This window comes from Anguilla anguilla, chromosome 4 (assembly GCF_013347855.1).
Source record: "Anguilla anguilla isolate fAngAng1 chromosome 4, fAngAng1.pri, whole genome shotgun sequence".
Classification (NCBI taxonomy): Eukaryota; Metazoa; Chordata; class Actinopteri; order Anguilliformes; family Anguillidae; genus Anguilla; species Anguilla anguilla.
Window position 1 is genome coordinate 54,727,585 of NC_049204.1, and position 17,892 is coordinate 54,745,476.

General features: G+C 48.2%; 1 protein-coding gene across 4 annotated transcripts in view; it reads left to right on the forward strand.

The window, feature by feature from the left end:
• LOC118226451 (E3 ubiquitin-protein ligase HECW1) overlaps positions 1–17,892 on the forward strand; it is a 76,222-nt gene that overhangs the window by 36,339 nt on the left and 21,991 nt on the right. For all 4 annotated transcript variants that reach the window (XM_035416067.1, XM_035416066.1, XM_035416065.1 and 1 more), the window contains 5 exons: positions 6,975–7,117; positions 7,819–7,919; positions 8,394–9,833; positions 12,181–12,282; positions 16,038–16,188. In XM_035416067.1, the coding sequence (XP_035271958.1) occupies positions 6,975–7,117; positions 7,819–7,919; positions 8,394–9,833; positions 12,181–12,282; positions 16,038–16,188 (1,937 nt within the window). The remainder of the gene's footprint in view (positions 1–6,974; positions 7,118–7,818; positions 7,920–8,393; positions 9,834–12,180; positions 12,283–16,037; positions 16,189–17,892) is intronic.

Here is a 17,892-nt window from a genome sequence, read left to right on the forward strand (position 1 = left end):
CTTCGCTGTTACATCCGCTGCTGAGAACGCAGGGTCAGAATTGGGGATGGTCACATACAGTCCAGGAAGAGCAATGAATTGATCAAAAGAATTTGAGGATCCATTATATCCAGCTTGGTTTTGCAAATGGAAGTGATTGTGGGGACATTTACTACAGGACACATCCTTTTTAGAGAGAAAGTCAGTATCAGATAAGAATGCACTGTGGGCGTACTTAGAATATGGGATTCTCAGACCTCTTGGCAGGCAGTGATTTTAGCAGTGTTTCATACATGAACATTAATTTGGCCACAGCTATATATTCATATATGGAAAATAAGAGGTTATTAAATGCTGATGTTATTCAGCTGAGGTTTGAAACTTGTGTGTTGGGTGGATTCTCTGTCTTTCATTTCACTGGGTAAGCTGGTTGCAAGTCTTTGTTATATATCTGCGCTCACATTGTCTCTAACACACTTGGTTCTTAGTTCTAATTAGTTTTAATGATTTTTTTAAAAAGTTGGCTGTAAATCAGTCTCTTCCTGTTTAAATGTGTGCCAGTTAAACATGGAAGATGATGGTGAAATCTCCTGTGATCTTGGCGTTGTGCTGTGTGGTCTGTTTGCCTACACAGAAATTAAACGGGAAATCATTGCAGGGCTGCCAAATTATAAACGCAACATTGCAGTCCCGCTACTCTACGGTACCCGATACATTGTGCCGTGCCTGCACGTTGCGGATAAGTGACACGCTTCTGCCTCGGCGTCATCGCTTGGGGCGATGCATGGATCATCGCTGATGCTCTTGGAAAGGGGGCGCCCTGCGGGACATCCTCCCGTCCCCCGTCGGTCTCGTGGATACGCGGAGATTATTGTGACAGGCCGGGATCTTAGATGTTGTCGCCGCGGTTGTACGCGTCGCTCGGTATCGGGGTTTCCCCCCAGGCTCTGCTGCTGGGAGGCAGAAGCAGGTGAGAGCACCACAGCGCCGCGATAGCGACTCGCTAACAGTCCCAGGGTCTGCAGCGGCTTCGGCACACGAAGACACACTGAACTCACCCTCTGTTCAGAGCGAACATCAATCCATAAAAACTGAATTTTTAGTTAAAAGAAGCAGAGAAAAGGAGGCTAGGCCACTGAATTTTATTGACAGATGAAAGGCTGTATTCATAATGTATACTGCACCCTTTGATGAATTATTTCTATACAATAATAATATCTTTCCTTTTCAGGGAGCGCATTAGGAACAATATCTGCCCACACAGGACGGCTAATCCTGACGGATAATTGGTATTATTCAGGACATTATGCACCTTTTATTAAATCTTCTCCGCTCGTCGTGTGGGTGATTCGCCCTGAAGAGGCAGAGAGATTGCCTCTGATGGGAAAACAGGTCAAAGCGCAGGGAAGGGAATAGACCGATAAGGGAAGAGGGTTAATTTTCTTTTCATCTCTTCCTTCGCTTCGTGAGTGGAGGCCTTGCGCTGGGGGAATTGGCAGGCTTATTTTACATGTGACTCTAATGAGGACATTCCTATTCCACTTCTGCAGCCATGCAGCATCCACAGCCAGCCATGACCCCCCAGGTCCCCCCAGCTCATTCCAGGGCCATTTTGGCTCCTCTCATTTGCTGGGCTAGTCTCCGCCTCCTATGGCACAGATGCAGTGGTCCCCCATTTCCTGGTGCACATGCAGTCTGAAGTAATCAATGTGACACTCACTCTGGCTACATGGCAAAGTCATTTATAGGAGGTGTGAGACCTCTTGTCTTCACAGGAATAGTTTCCCCACATGCCTGATGGGGCACTAAATGAATATGTACTAAAGCTGAAGCTCTGTCTCCATGGCAATGGTGCTTTCAGGGTTAATGTTGGTGCGATGAGAGAGGCAGCAGTGGAAGGCATAAAACTCTGCACTGTCTCCACGGTGATGACATCTCCGCGGGGTTGGTTACTTGCTTAGGCAAGAGGGGCTGTCATAAGGAGCAGGAAGTCTGCTTCTTCTCCCACAGGGAGTTCCTCTAGGGTTTGAGGGTGACACAACAGAGAGGGCTGAGGGGTGTGGCCTCACCCCTGTCTCCGTGTGGCAGGGTTCAAGATGCAGCAGTGGCACAGCGGTGGCACAGCCCTGGCGCGGCCTGCGCCGTCGCCACAGCGATGCGTCCCCCTCGGGGGTTAAATGCACAGTGATGTGCCAGGGCGGGGGGTGGGGTGGGGGGGGGATGGAGAGTGCCACTGTGACGCGGAGCTAGGACCTCCGCTAGAGAACGGGGCCCTCCCCTCAGGGCGCAGCGAGCCTCAGGCTGGTCTCTCCCCCCCCCCCCCCCCCCCCCCCAGCTCCTCTATTTGTTATTCAGGACAGCCGCGTCCTTCATCCTGCAGAGGAGTTTCAGCGCTCGGGGCGAGGGCCTGGGAGCCCAGGAGCAGCCCAGGATTAGGCACACACTACACACACTCCCTCAGACTCCTAAAGCAGAACCCGCATATTGCATCATGGATTCATCATCTATTTACCACAGCAGCGAGAGGTGTGAGCTATACATCTCTCTGCAGCACTTCAGGCTTTTATGTAGACTTCACATGAAATGCGATTTGATTGAAGTTGACATGTGCTTTCTTCCTGTTTTTTCAACATCATCATTGTCATATTTTACAATATTAACAAAATTATACATTATCATGAATATCCGCATAAATACTGTTCAGAAGTTCAGAAAGAGCTCAGGATGAAAGATTCTTCATAAAATAGTTCCACAGTGGCTCAATGACTCATTTTCATCTTGTTTCGTCATTGGACAGATCTGTAAATAATATTTGTAAAGTTCTGTAAATACCTGTATGTTTTGACTATGTTTCCTATTCTAACAGAGAATTGTATTTTGCATTTTTTAGTTTGTGTCTTTGAATATGCTTCTTTGGTATTTACCAGGCTATTTCCAGGAGTGGGCAAATTAATTCAAAATATGATTATAGCATTTGCATAAATATAACAAATACATCCTCTGTTTATGGAGAGAAATCTCCAGCGAATGGTTTGTACAGAGCTCATCTTTGTCTTGCTGTGTGTGTGACCAGAGAGCTGGAGGCAGAAAATGCCCTGGGCTGCACTAACACGCGTGTGGCAAAGGGAGCGATTCCTGCTCACTCTTGAACCTACAGTATTTGTAAAATGTCTCCCATCCTGGATCTCCTGATAGGCTGGGTGGTGCTCTGTGGCTCACCCTCTCTCACCCCCATAGCCCTCTGCCCTGTTAGTGAATGGCAACTCTGATTGCCAACCTTTACCTCTGTTTTCTGGGGTACAGTATGTGAATATGTGATGCTATTTGTGAAAGGCATTTGCTGTCTAGCCAGTAAACCCGGATCACTCAGTTAATGTAGCTGTAGCTCTCTTTATTTCGGATGGGAATTATGATTCTTGATCATTTTATCATTTATCTCAAATGGGCTTACCCTGTTTACTTTTCAACTCTTCACTGTGTGTCTGCAGACGTTACAGAAATGACCCAACTGTGAGCAACAATCCTGCAATTCATGCACTGTCAGTGGTAACCTTCCCTTAGCTGGTGCTCCTATGAAATATTCATCAGCGGATTAGTGAGAATGGAGGGGCCAGCGTGTGGTAAATGAGCCCTCCCTCTGTTTGTGCGGACATTTTTCCACAGAGGAAAGTGAGTCTGAGGACAATGGGCTCACTTCCTGCCTGATACTTTCATATAATCAAACCCCTGAATTTCAGCAGCTCAGAAACTCTGTCAGCTCAGGGGTCCGCAAGTTGGAGGGCTAAAATGTATCAGGAATCAGTCTTAGGTTGTATTTCTATCACAGCCTGAGCTGCTCAGTAATTTTCTCTGCAGGGCTCGAAGAAGTGGATGCGGAATGTGTACTCCAACTGAGAGTCTGATAGTATTGACAGGGTTAGAATTGTCATATCAAACTGAAATATAAACATAGGAAAGGGGATTACATACACTATCTCTCTGAGAATACATTTTCAAATGCACAAAGCATCCGCCGGAGGTGAGCTGTGTGTTTCTATTACAAATGCATCCGTGAGCCAGGGTGAGCCATTTGCATTGCCAGCACCCCTTTATCTTAAAGTTTTCTCAGGATACAGTCCGCGCGGACGAAGCGCCAGGTGGAATACTGATTGGCGAGCATTTTAAAATGATGTCCCTCCTACGCCTGTCCTTGGTCTTCTGTTGCTGCGGATGGGCGGAATGAGGGAATGCTGGGTCCGCCTACGCTTCAGGCTCAGGAAGAGGGACGTTCCCTGTGCGCCCCACCTCTGTTGCACAAGGGCATGGTGCATAAATAAAAACAGATGGGCCTGGGGCTCAGCCTATCAGGGCATGACCTCTTCCTCAGGGGGACCAATCTTTCGCACTCAAAACACTTTTTACAGCAACACCCTGCTGCTCTTTGGTCAGCCCTGTGTGTCAAGTGTCTCTTTGTCAGACACAGGTTGCACCGTGTCTGTGAACAAGCAGCATTTTCAAACCAGGCAATGGGAGCGTACACATGCAGTATGCTGGCACTTTGCTGTCAAGCTGGCAGACAAGACTGTCCGTTTCCTGTCGCCCGCACGCTGGATATCCACAACTTAAAAAGCCAAATGCCCCATTTAGCAGGTCTCAGTCAGTGTCCTTTAAGCCTACTTACTGTGTGGCCCTTAATGGTGACCACAGCCTTAACCCCACAGCTGTGTGTTGGCTGGCCTCCTAGTGCCACAGTTCACACGCTGATGCTGAACACACTTAGCGCCACGCTGAGGCCACGCTGAGGCCACGCTGAGGCCATGCTGAGGCCATGCTGCTATTTGACCCCGCGGGTTCTATGGGCTCTTTAATTACAGCAATCAGTCATAAGCGGACAATTTATGACATGGCATATTATTAATGGCTGGATTTTGGGACTTTGACTGTACCTTTCTCAATGTAACCCAGTCCTATCTAACCATTGCAAACGAGCAAAGGGGTCTGTTTAGTTAGCTTCCAGGCTAATTCCCCAAAACATGGTAAAAAAAACAACCTGCTCCAATGTGCTTTGGGTTGATCTCACAATAACAACATGAAAACGATGAGCTCAGGCCACTCCCCTTTTAGAGTATTGGGATACAGCATGATGAGATTTAGAAAAAATGTATAAACTTGCACCTTATGCAAGGACATTGTTTCGTAACGTAAGTTTGACAGCAAAACGTTAGTCTACAACAAAGTCGGAAAGTGTTTCAGTTTTCACAAGGAACTGTAACCATGTGGAGAAGTGCCACAAAGGACAAGCCCGCCATTTGCTTGGCACAGTCCGTGTGTATTTTGTTCATAATCGAGGCAGCAACAACAAAAAGTGAGTGCATCGCGGTTCCCATTTCGCACCGCAGGAAATGGAAGCGTAATGAGCGCATTATTCAATCTGCGCGTGATTGCCGGCCTACTCAGAGGCCTCGTTTACAGCAAAATGGGATTCATTTTCAATTTCGCCGGCTGAGAGATGGGCTCCACGAAGAGCCCCCTAAAATAGAAGCGACGGTGAAAATGGAAGCCGTATTTACCGCTGACTTAGCCACGTCTGGAGTGTCACGTGAGTCCAAGCCGTTTACGAACCGCTGGTGCGAGCGAAGCCGTGGCCGCGTAGGGGTGTCCACGCTCCTGTCACGCGTCCCTGTTATCCAGGTGCATGCAGGGAGAGAGCGAGCGACGGCCGTTTCCCTGTTTGTGCTCAGTGCTGCCGTTGCAGGACTGACGGGATGCCTGAAGTTCTCTGAACTGTTCTTTCTTTGTCTTGTGTATAATATTTACATATGTACATATAAATGGTTAACTGGCCACAAAACAGTGCTTATTTTTGATATTATTGAAGGGCACTGTACATTCCAAAGGTAAAAAGTCCCAGTAACCAGTTCAGAAATTCACTGGGAGAAACATGGCTATGTATGTACATATAAACACACATGTGCACACTCGCCACATTTCCAAAATGATTTGCATGTGGTGTGTGCAAGAAGCATCATATTATGACTGCCTTCTGAGGAATTCTGCCTGCCCTTAAATTCATATTCACATTAGTACTTAAAATCATTTCTCTCTATTTCTAGTGCCACTACAATAAGTCATATATATCCATCCAGAGAGAACAAGGTTCACATTTCATACAGAAGTTAAAAAGTTAACAGAACTGCTGGAGAAAGCGGATATTGTACTCAAAGATTAGCTTGTGCGCTTCCCACGTTTAAACGGAGAGAAAGCTGTAATTTTCAATTAAAGCTGACTTTTGGAGATGACAAAGCTGCCGGGCACAAAGAGGCAGCTGCTGGGTGCAAATTACATTTTCCACAGCACAATTTTCACAGGATGGGAAGAGACAAAATTTACAAGGGCAGTAAATGGAAGATGACGACTCGCGTTCAGTTGTGCCCCACCGCTGTGTGGCCGCAACACAACCGAAAGCAGACCGCACTAACACCGTACATCACATTAAGAGCGTTCTTTTTAAAGACGCAAGCTCAACAAGGCAGTATTATAGTATTACATTGTGTTTTAATGTGTTTATTCAATTAATCACATTAAATGTTCTCTTTTTGGAAACTCCATGACATTCTACTTTTAATATTCATTCAGAAGGTATTTACACCATGTTCCATTAAGAGAAAGGGTCACATTCACTCTTTCATTTTGGAATATTTTTTGGCATCTTTGAAAGAGTTTAAGGACATTGGACAGCACTGCCTGCAGTCTAGGCACCCTCAGCACCATGGACAGCTACAGTGAGCGCTGAGAGGTGGGTGTGCACTAGCTTTCCAACCTTTGTGAGAAATATGAATGGGAAGGGTGGCCAAGGACACAGGGCAGGTGTTACTGCTCTGCCTGCATGCACTTGTTGTTTTGCTGGTTACCTTGCTCACACAGACTGAGTAATTTCAGACTGTGTATCCTGATGATAAGACCCAGTCAAAAAGTCCACAAATGCCCTGGCCCAATGCAGTGTGTATCTCTTCCAGTGCTTCAACTTTGTGTCCCTGCCCACGGACGTCCTGGAGATCGAGGTGAAGGACAAGTTTGCGAAGAGCAGGCCCATCATCAAGCGCTTCCTGGGCAAGCTGTCCATGCCTGTGCAGAGGCTGCTGGAGAAGCACGCCATCGGGTGGGTCACCCAGGTCGGCCAGGCCAGGGCAGGCCAGGGCAGGCCAGGGCAGGGCACAGGCAGGCAGAGCTGGGTAAAGGGGGGAAACGAGCCTTCCACTCAGCTTACAATCATTTATTTATGCCGTTGCATAACATTCTTTGTTGACTTGAATACATAATGAAGCATTTCTAAATAGTCTGCACAGATTGTACTTTTTATTGCCCTTTCTTATTCTGTTCAGGCTACTGATATATGTATAATGTATAATGTATAATGTGCAATATGGCAGTGCTAAAAACACATAGAGACCTCAGCCGTGTGAACAGCCTTGTCCTCCGGAATCATGCAGCATTTCTTGTTGTCTACATTACTTCTACAAAGTGTCAAAAACTTATTTCATTTTAGATTTGCTCATCTTTGTGTGAGTTACAGTACTAGGGTAAAAGCTCACACTCTGGTTGTGGTGGTTACCTTAATTTAACTCTGCAGCACTGTTGCATGAAATTCAAAATTTCGGTCAATGAAGCAGATAAAGAATGATCTATATGTAAAAATATCTTACAAGTTATATGTAGACATTAAATGAATCAATCGCTTTCATATTCGCTCTCTTGTGTATGTCTCTGTCATGTCAAAAACAGACACACTCACAGTTATCTCTCTCACACACACACACACTTTCTCTCTCTCCCTCCCTCTCTCTCCCTCTCTCTCGGCAGGGATCGGGTGGTGAGCTACACGCTGGGCCGCAGACTGCCGACCGACCATGTCAGTGGCCAGCTGCAGTTCAGATTTGAGATAACCTCCTCCATTCATCCAGGTTTCTGCCCGTTTATTTATCCTCTTTACTTTCATTCAGGGCACTTTGGTCTCAGACTCAGAGTCTGGAATCGTGACCACACTGCACTTATATAACCTGATTTTCACAATAAATAACTAAACAGAGGGGACAGAAGTGGTTCCTTTTAATGGATAATTGACCTACATAGTATTTATTAGTTAAATATATCAACGTAATCCTTTAGAGGCAATACAAAGGTTTTTCCTCAGAAGCTGAAAGAAATACTAAAAGAGAGAAAATTGTGCATTCACACCAGGTGAACAAACATTATATGAATTATTTTTTTTCCACACAAATGAAAGCTAAATAAAGTGCTAAACAAGTGGGTCACTTTGCTCAGTGTGAACGCAACTGGATAAAGTTTCTGTGCTGTCTCAGACGTTCAGGGTTGAGTGGCCACAGCGGCGTGAGCAGGAAGTGGAGTCGTCGTTTTAATTACTGTTTTGCCGGCAGACGATGAGGAGGTGTCCCTCAGCACGGAGCCCGACTGCGCTGTGGCCCCCGACGAGCAGGTGGAGGCCCAGGGTGTGGGCCCCGCACCCGATCCCCCCGCTGACGACGCCCTGAGCGTGGGGCCCGAGGCCCCGGAGCTACCCTCCGACGAGACCGCGGCCGACGCGGAGGCCTCCGGCCCTCCGGACGCTTCCCCCCCGACGGCGCCCTGCGAGGAGGAGCCGGGCCCCGCTGAGACAGCGGAGGAGGAGGAGGAGGAGGAGAGGGAGGGAGGAGTCACAGAGGAGCCAGAGGAGCCGGGGACAGAGGACCAGGAGGGTGAGGCACTGCCCCATCTGCAGACTGAGGAGCAGAATCCAGCTGAACAGGAGGAGGGCGAGGCGAATGAGATCGTAGCTGATGGGGAGGTGGAGGTAGAGGTGGAGGGTGAGGGGGAGGCGGAGGCGGAGGGGGAGGTGGAGGGGGCAGAGGCTCCTGCTGAATCCCTCACGGAGGCGGCTCAAGCGGACAGCAGGGAAGGCGGGGCGGAAGAGCCAGCCTCGGCACAGGAACAGGAGGTGCCGGAGGAGCCAGAAGAGGAGGAGGAGGAGGAGGAGACGGAGGACGAGGAGTGCTGCTCCCTGCGGATGAGGAGCGCCCTGAAGCGCAAGAACCGGCCCTGCTCCCTGCCCGTGTCCGAGCTGGAGACAGTGATCGCCTCGGCCTGCGGGGAGCCGGAGACCCCCCGGACCCACTACATCCGCATCCACCACCTCCTCCACAGCCTGCCCTCCGCCCAGCTCAGCCAGGACCCCGACCCCGACCCCGACCCCGACCTCGACCTCGACACCGAGGAGCCCACCGTCAAGCCCCCGGAGGGCAAGGAGGAAGGGGAGGAGGGGGGGGCGGAGGACAGCGCCTCCGAGGCCGCCTCCCAGACCCTGGCGTCGGACGAGCCGGGCCCCTGCTGCCGGCGGGCCCTGCCCCGCAGCCTGTCCATCGAGCGCCTCTCCGACCTCAACCAGCTGCTGGAGGGCGAGCGGCCGCGGCCCGACAGCGAGAGCGAGGCCGGGGGAGGGAGGCCGCCGGGCGGGGAGAGCGAGTGCGACCTGTGCGACGCCTCCTGCTACAGCACCTCCTGCTACAGCACCTCCTGCTATAGCACCTCCTGCTACAGCAACTCGGGCTACGAGGGCCGCAACCGCTTCTGCAGCCACACCCGCTTCTCCTCGGTGGACAGCGCCCGCCTGTCGGAGAGCACCGTCTTCTCCTCGCAGGACGAGGAGGAGGAGGAGGAGAACAGCGCCTTCGAGTCGGCGCCCGACTCCGTCCAGAGCCCCGAGGCCCGGGACCCGGGCGACGGGACGGCCCAGTGGCCGGGGGAGCCGGGGCCGCTGGAGGGGAGCCCCCCGAGCAACTCTGAGGAGTCGCCTGTGGCCGGGCCCAGCAGCAGAGCTACAGGTGAAGCGCTCTTACGCACGTCGCTGCCATGAAATACAGACACAGTTGTGCTCTTCTCTCATTCTCTTTCACTCTTTCTCTCTCTCTTCTCACACTCTCAGGCTGCTCGACCTTGAATATTGGCTCCCTTCAATTCACCTTTTTAAACCATTTTTTCCCTAGATTTTATTTAGTGTACTTCCCTTGCAGTTATCATAAAAATGTCATTTTTGCGCATTAATACGGTAGCCTTAGCACACAGACATAAATGAGCTGTAAGTGATCAATTATTTGATTTATCTATTTTTTAAAAAGGACCACTGAAAGGACTGACTGAAAGTAGGTCAGCATCATTACCGAAGAGCTACCAAGACCAGAGAGCTACAGCTGTGATGGGTTTGGCAACCAATTAGCCAAAGGAATCGGGGGCTTGTTTCTCTCCCCACAGATTTGTGGTTGATATCTGTCACCGCGCGCTAATTAATTCCTTGAAATCCTTTGACCTTGTTTAACGAACCCGAACAAAGAATACAAACCACCCTAATTAAATTTTTTTCCCCCCCTTTTTAAATGCCGCGCTGGCAGTGCGGGGAACTCCTGCGCTTTTCAACTTCCCCAATTTAAACGGCAGCTTTGATGTCCATTCACATATCCGGCCTTGGATGACGTGCGTCTCCGGGCTCCTAGATCGCGGCCAGAGCGGCGCTCGGAAGAAAGCGGGCAGCGGAGGTGCATCGGGTCACCCGTACGAACGAGGTCACTGCGGCCCAACAAACGGCGCTGTGTGTGCAGGCCCCGGCCAACGGCGAGCATTGTGAGGGCCGACTCCGCCCCTCTTCGTTAGACGGCCTGTCCCTTTGTCCGGTGAACTCTGCCCCTCATTGTGTCAAACAAAGTGGCCCGGGAGAAAGCGCCCCGAAGCCAGTGTAGAAGGAAAGCCTCGCCCGGCGCGATTCAATGGTAAAACGGTCGTGTGGGTTCTGAGGGGAAGGCTGGAGAACCTCGTCAGTTAGACTGAGAGCTTTTCAAATTTTTTATTTATTTTTTTTATTTTTAAACATGTACTGCTTGTTCGCAGTCGAGCAGATTTGCCTTGGTCTTGTGACTGTTGAACAACCGCACGACCAATGAAAAAGTTTCTCCCTCGTGGTGACTGGAGTCGAGACGGTGTTTGTATGAAATGCCGAGAGCCTTTGTTTCTTTCAGCTGGACGCAGAACATGTGATTCCTGTCTCTATCCATGTTGATACTCTGCAATGTAGGTCACAGAGCATTTTAACAGGCCTTCCTTTCTGCTTCAGTCAGCGAATTGCTGAAAGATTCGTTTTTTATTTTTGTCCATTGATTTCCATCTGCGTCAGTTACTTCAGCCTAATTTGAATTTGAATGACATTTAAGTCTTAACTAATTTCACCAAGGTAACTGGCCTATCATTGTTCTGACAGGGTCCAGGGAGCAGGTGATATTAAAAACCCACATAAAATGGGGCCTTGCCCGTGGTTCGGCAGGCTAAGGCGGTATTAGTCATTTTCATGTACACATCCCCGTTCCTCTCCCGTAGGATAAATATAGCGAGTAGGTGTAAAACCGTTTACGGGGTTACAGCGGCTGATAAATGGGCTGTCGGGCGGACCGGCGAGCTCTCCGAGCGCGACGCGGCGAGTCCCGCGAAGCCGCGCCCTCGCCGTAAACCCAGCCGAGTGGAACCGCCCGGCGCCGATCCGAGCGCGGCAGAGCGCCCGTCGGGGGGTTTCACCGCCGGGAGAGAGAGAGGTGCGGTTCAGCTGACATTTAACAAGGCGCTCGGCTCCTTAAATGCTCCCTCCGCCCCCCCCCCCCCCGCCCCCCGCCCCCCCTCCCTCAACCTGTGCGGCGAATCGGGAGGAGCTGTGAGCTCGGCGGCTTGTTTATGCCCCCCCCCCCCCCCGCGCGCGCGCACAGCCGACACAATTAGCGGCGGCTTGGGGGGGGGGGGGCTGATGTAAATCCCCACAACGTCTCTCCTCGCAATAATAAGAGTAGATTTACTCCCAGCCTCGCCTAGCCGGGAGATTTCCCGAAATAGAACGCCGTTATTAAATTTCAGTCATCCAGCGTCTATTCTGCAGCGGTAAACACTTTTTTTCTCTCCGTCGCTGATTTATCTCTCCTCACCTACGAGCTGTTGACTGCACACAAGGGGAAAAGATGAGCCTCGCAGCTCTCCGAGACAGGTCTCACAAGGGGGAGCATAACACGAGTCGCCTTGTTAGCTCCTTTTATTATTTCCATTTTTTTCTTCTTCTTCACATAAAAGTCACTTTTATTTTCAGTTATTCCACTTTTTTTCTTGGCTTCTGGGCTCATTCTCTTTTTTTCGTCTCTGTAGGCGAGTGTCCCTTGCCATGCAGTCATCCTCCAGTCAACCAACTTCCTGCTTTGCGACCTGATCCCCACCATTATCCAACTATTGACGAACCGTTGCCGCCAAGTAAGCTATCCGGTGTCATTGTCACCCCCACGCCACCAGTCCTCACATGACCATGTTTGTGAGGTACTCCTCCAGGGACCGTGCACACATGAAATATTTCAATTTTCATTTTCATCCCTTCAGAGCTGTTTTCTTTCATTGCATTCATCCAGCCATTGGATTCCATTAGTTCTGAGGTGTGAGCAGTCGAACCTTTTCAGATGTCACTGGACGGATCAGTGAGTCTTGATGGAATCTCCGATTCGGTGTGTTTCACGTCTTGTGTCTTGAGTAGCCATACGTTTTTTGTATTCAACTCTGAAGTTAGAATGGGGGTTGATTTGGTCCCATTCAGAACATGGCAGTAGCAGGCATCCATGAACAATATTACAATATATTCATATGCATCATAAAAACAGCCTCTGTGCTAATCCCTATGATTTTTTTCTTTTCCTGGTATTGAATTTTTTATGATACCCCAGCAAATATGACATTGTACTGTCATTTTTCCTTTGCCTAGAATATAAGGCTGAAGGAATGAGCAGACGTATCAGTATGTTGTTTCTATCACTTCCACTGCTTAGATTTTATCATATTGCTGTGTCCTGAGTGCTGGCATTAGCTTCCTCTGTTCTTGTTAATGGAAGCTGTAATGCTAAAAGGTTGCTCTGATGTGCAGCGCACCATTCGCAGTGTTTAGCCTTATGCTCTGGAGTTATGTGTCAGATAGCGAGTTAGACTTAGGCTAATCTTTAACATCTGGGACCTGGGCTCTCAGTTTCCATGGTGACAAGCGGTTGAGAGGCAGAATACAAATTGTGCTCTAAATTTATAACAAATGGACTCAGAAATGATGGTACAAAGCCAGAGTAGGCAATCGCCCGCTGCTCCTCAGCTATCCAGGTCCCCAACTTAGAGAATCGCGACTGTTCGAGACCCGTCTGTCAAACCAGCTGCCCCCCTCCCCCCATTGCAATACAGCTTGAGAAGCTGGAGAAACATTGTATGTCTTTCTTTTATAAGGATCCAGTGTAAAACCGCACAGACAAATACAAAATATGTAGGTTTTCATATAAATGTCTAAAAACACTAAAATCTTGCGATTGCTAGCGCCTTGAAGGAGTTTTGTTTTGATTCACAGCATATTTTTAGTCCAAGGCTATTGTTAATGAGGACAAAAGACTCTTGCTTTTCTGCATGCTGACTTGTAGTGGTATTGTGCCTTGGTGCAATGTCATATCCACAATAGTCCTGCTGAGTGGTGGCTTTTTACAATGAAATGGGCACCCAGTCAAAGGGCTAAATATAGACTCTCAAATTCAGCTCAGCAGGGAGTTCCTGGTGAAGATCTTATGGCCAATGCACCACCGCTGCAAGGAAATACAGCACTTCCAGCTGTTAGAAAAAAAGCGTAGAGAGGATTTGTTCTGCCATGTTCATCTACCGATACACAGACAGGGATTTACTGCATACATAATCCTTTGTTATATTTGCACGTGAGCTAGTGCGTTTTCTCTTTCAGGGGGTTATGCGGAATAATGGCCTGTGCGTTCTGTGCTGCGTAGGTTTACACCTTCAGTTGTTATTTCAACAATTATATTGCGAAGGTAAAAAGAAACATTCTTATGGACATCTGACTCCTATGGATGGAGTCATAGACACACGGTCAATGTGTTTAGTCAATGTGGCAGAGAGCTTACTATGAGTACCACCTCAGCGATTATGCTTGTGCCTTTGGGATTCTACGTGAGTTTCATTTCTTTGACTTTCAGGACCGTCACGATGCTTAAAGTACAGTTGGAAAATTGAGGCTTGGCAGTAAATTGTTTTCTCAGCATTGTGCCACTCAACGTCCCCAGATGAAACCCAACCCGCACTTTTTAAAATACAGCGATGTTCTCTGAATGCCTAGTGTGGCTCTGCTGGCTCTAATAAGGCTAACATGCTAATCTATTTCCCTGGTTGATTTGACTCATTGCTATTCAAACAGAAATATATTGACAGCTGTATCTGGCGGTATGTTTTTTGTGCACGCAGACCAGTTGCAGTTACTGTATGGACTCATTGCTATTCCAACAGGAGTATATTTGACAGCTGTATGTGGCTGTATGCGCACGCAGACGAGCTGCAGTGACTGCAGATTTTGTATGCGCATGTTGTTTTGTGTAGTTTCTATTTAAATACAGTATTTGATAGAACAGAGCAGCAGTGCTTAATCCTGTACTAGCAAGGGCCCAAATCTAGAAATTCCCATTTTTATTCAAGCATTTCAGTCAAGTAATCACAAAAAAAAATGGTCCCCCCTGCCCCTCACACACACAGTTTGGTACTTGTCAGCCATTTAAAAGAGCTGTATGTGCTGGACTCTAGCCCTCTAGAAACAAGGGTTGTTTTCCCCGGAACAGAATTAAACTAAATTGCAGTCTGGGCTCACTAATTAATAAGAAGATCCAGCACATGAATGAATGACTGCCTTTCAGTTTATAAAGCCCCCTAAATGTGAGCCAACCAGGAAAGGTAGAATGGTAATAAGTGTGTCATTAGAGTAATATAGAAACAGAATCACCTTGAATGAATGCTTGAAGGTTGTTTTCTCCATAAGCAATGTGCACTTCGAGTCCTTCCTTACAGCTAGCGAGACGCTTATGAACTGTGCATGTGCCCCTTCTTCCTTACAGGTGTGCTGCAACCACTTAGCTAGGGCTGCCAATTTTTTCTCAATTATGAATTACGAACTATGAATGAATAAAAAAATAAAAAGGTCTCAGACACATTGCCTTCATGTGCAAGGAAGCCCCATATATCTCAAGCTCTTGGTTTTTTTTTTTCGATATGGCGATTGAACCTTCTGCAAGTCATTTTGGCGGAAGGTGTCAGCTAAATGCCTAAACAGTGAATTGTAAGGTGCTTTGTGTGCTGCTTTGGCTCTGCATGGTGTGGAGAGGACCTGTGTCATCGCAGACAGCGCAGTGTATGTACAATTCACTCCCAAACAGCGTCAAGCGTGGATGAGGGAGCAGCCGTGTCATTGGCCTTTCTCACACTCTGCCATCTGACAATGCGGCGCTGAGCTTATGAATATTCATCACGAAACGACTGTTGTGTGTCACTTCATTCACACGGAGAGCCTCTTGAATTTTGTTGAAAATACCACCTGAATATTCATAAGGACGTAATTTTGTCGTGATATGCCGGTGATTATTAGTGCAGAGCTGGCCAGGGAAAAGTTGCAGCGCAAAAAAAATGAGAAACTGTCCAACAGATCTATAATTCTGTAATCCAAATTGTAATATTCACTTGCATATTTTATAAATTATAATTGACAGTAACATGAGGGGTTCTAGGATTGTGAGCAGAGACACAGTTCTTCATCAATCCCCTCAAGGGCTTTTGCGTCTCCACGTGTCCCAGAATGCACTGTTCTGTTGAAGAAGTTGAAGGGTTTTCCATGTGTTTAAGTGGACACTTAATAGACTCAGTAGCGCTTCACAGCTTATGAAAGGAGTGGTATTCCCTAGCAGAAGACTGGTGTTGGCAGGGCACACCGACTGTTCCATTCACCCTGCTGTGACTGTGTGCCCATATGGGCCCATGTGCCCATCCTGCACCGTGGGCTGCCATCGCCATTGTGTGTCACGCTGGCAGGCCCTGCCCGTTTCTTGCCCTCCCCCCCCCCCTTCCTCCTTGGCTCCCCGGGGAGGTCCATCCGACAGCAGGACTAGCCCCCTCCTGAGCCCCGTGCCTTTCTGTACCCCCCCCTTCTCCCCCGTGCTCAGACTGGGAGGCGCGGATCGATAGCCACGGCCGCGTGTTCTACGTGGACCACATCAACCGCACCACCACCTGGCAGCGCCCCACCACGGCGGCCATGTGCAACGGCATCCAGCGCTCGGGCTCCCTGCAGCAGATGGAGCAGCTCAACAGGAGGTGAGCAAGATGGGGGTGGGGGGCGCGGAGACCACAGAGGACAGGCTGAGGGACCACAGAGGACAGACTGAGGGACTACAGAGGACAGAATGCGAGACAGGGTAGTCCGGATGAGTTAGAGGACAGTACAGACTGTTGGACGATGGAGAGGAGACTACACTCAACTTTTGGGTGAAATCAGGAGATGAGTGAATGCTGTTCTAAATATATCTGTTCAAAGGCAGTGCTTATGCTACGGTAAGATTATGTATTCCTTTTTTTCATCTTTGTATGGTAATTTATGCTAATTTTTCAAATGTATGCCATCTGGAAGGAAGTGGTGTTCTGTGCCGTAACGTGCACTATGACATGTCAAAATGTTTTGATGCACTGCCATCTAGAGGGTGCACTACAAAATGCAGCCATAGAACACCTTTGCTATCCCTGATGTGTTCCCTGATGAGAGGGAAGGTTTGCCTCAGGTTTATTTCCCCAGTGATACAACTGTCACTTGTTGCTCGTTGGCCCTATCTTGACCCCCCCCACCCCCACCCCCAGCTCACAAGCCAGCTGAGTCTTTGTTGGATTTTGTTCATTTCAGGGAATGACAGAAATCTGCCCTCACCATTATCAGTTGCCTGGAGCTTTGATGTTGGATGTAAAAATAACACGCTACTGATTTCAGTATTCTGCTTTCTATATAGCAAAAGATTAGGCTCCAGGAGAGCAGGGAAGCACGTGCAGTACAGTGGCACAGCAATCACTTCTTTGTGGAATGACCTGACAGTCCACTATGAAAGGGCTTCGCTTCTGATAAACACATGCAATTTTGACTGAAAACGCAAGGCCGTGTCCTCCACTAGGCACTGGCAGTAGCACAGCACCTATCACTTTGTTCTGCAAAGTGCTGTCTGCCTCTGACCATTACCTCGCTGAAATCCCCCAGTGACCCCCACACCACGGTCCAAACTGCACATAAAGCACCGCAAAGCATGTCTCTAACAGCAACGCACCCCATCCCCACGGCTGCGTAAATACCGCTCTCTCTGTCGGTTGGAAGTGGCTAACAGGTGTGGTCCTGAGTGACTTGACACCCTCTGTTTTGACTGCTCTTCCAGTGGGTTAGCACTGAGTTAGCATATTTTCTTAACCCCGGATTCCGCGCGCATACATTCTTGGCATGAGCTTATTTTTTCAGCCGAGACCTAATTGTGTAACACTGGGGAGCCATTTTACAACAAAATTAACCCTGAAGAAATGAGATTCAGGACTTAGAGAGCATTAAATGGATTTCCTGTTAAATTCCACTTTTTAGCTTTGTATGTTAAACAGGGGAATCACATTACAATGTAGCACTGGTAATGCTTATTTCTTTCTTGCACTTAAAAGAAAGCCCCCTTTTAAATTTCTGAAATGAGTCTATTCTAACGAAAACCTCTACGACTTGGGCAGATTAAATTCTCTAAAGATATTTGTAAATGTCACTTAGCTGGAGTTGCGCTTAATTTTGTTTTGGATACCATCAAGTATGAAGCATACAATTTAGTTGAACTGCTATTAAAAACTTTGTAGACTATACTAAGCTTAATGTGATGCAACAGTCACTAGACAAGCTATATCAAAGGTAACAATAACCATTGAAACTATTATCATTAAACTATTATGTGATAAATCATTTTATCACATTCATTACCTTGTAAAGAATGCATGTTACATATTTTTATA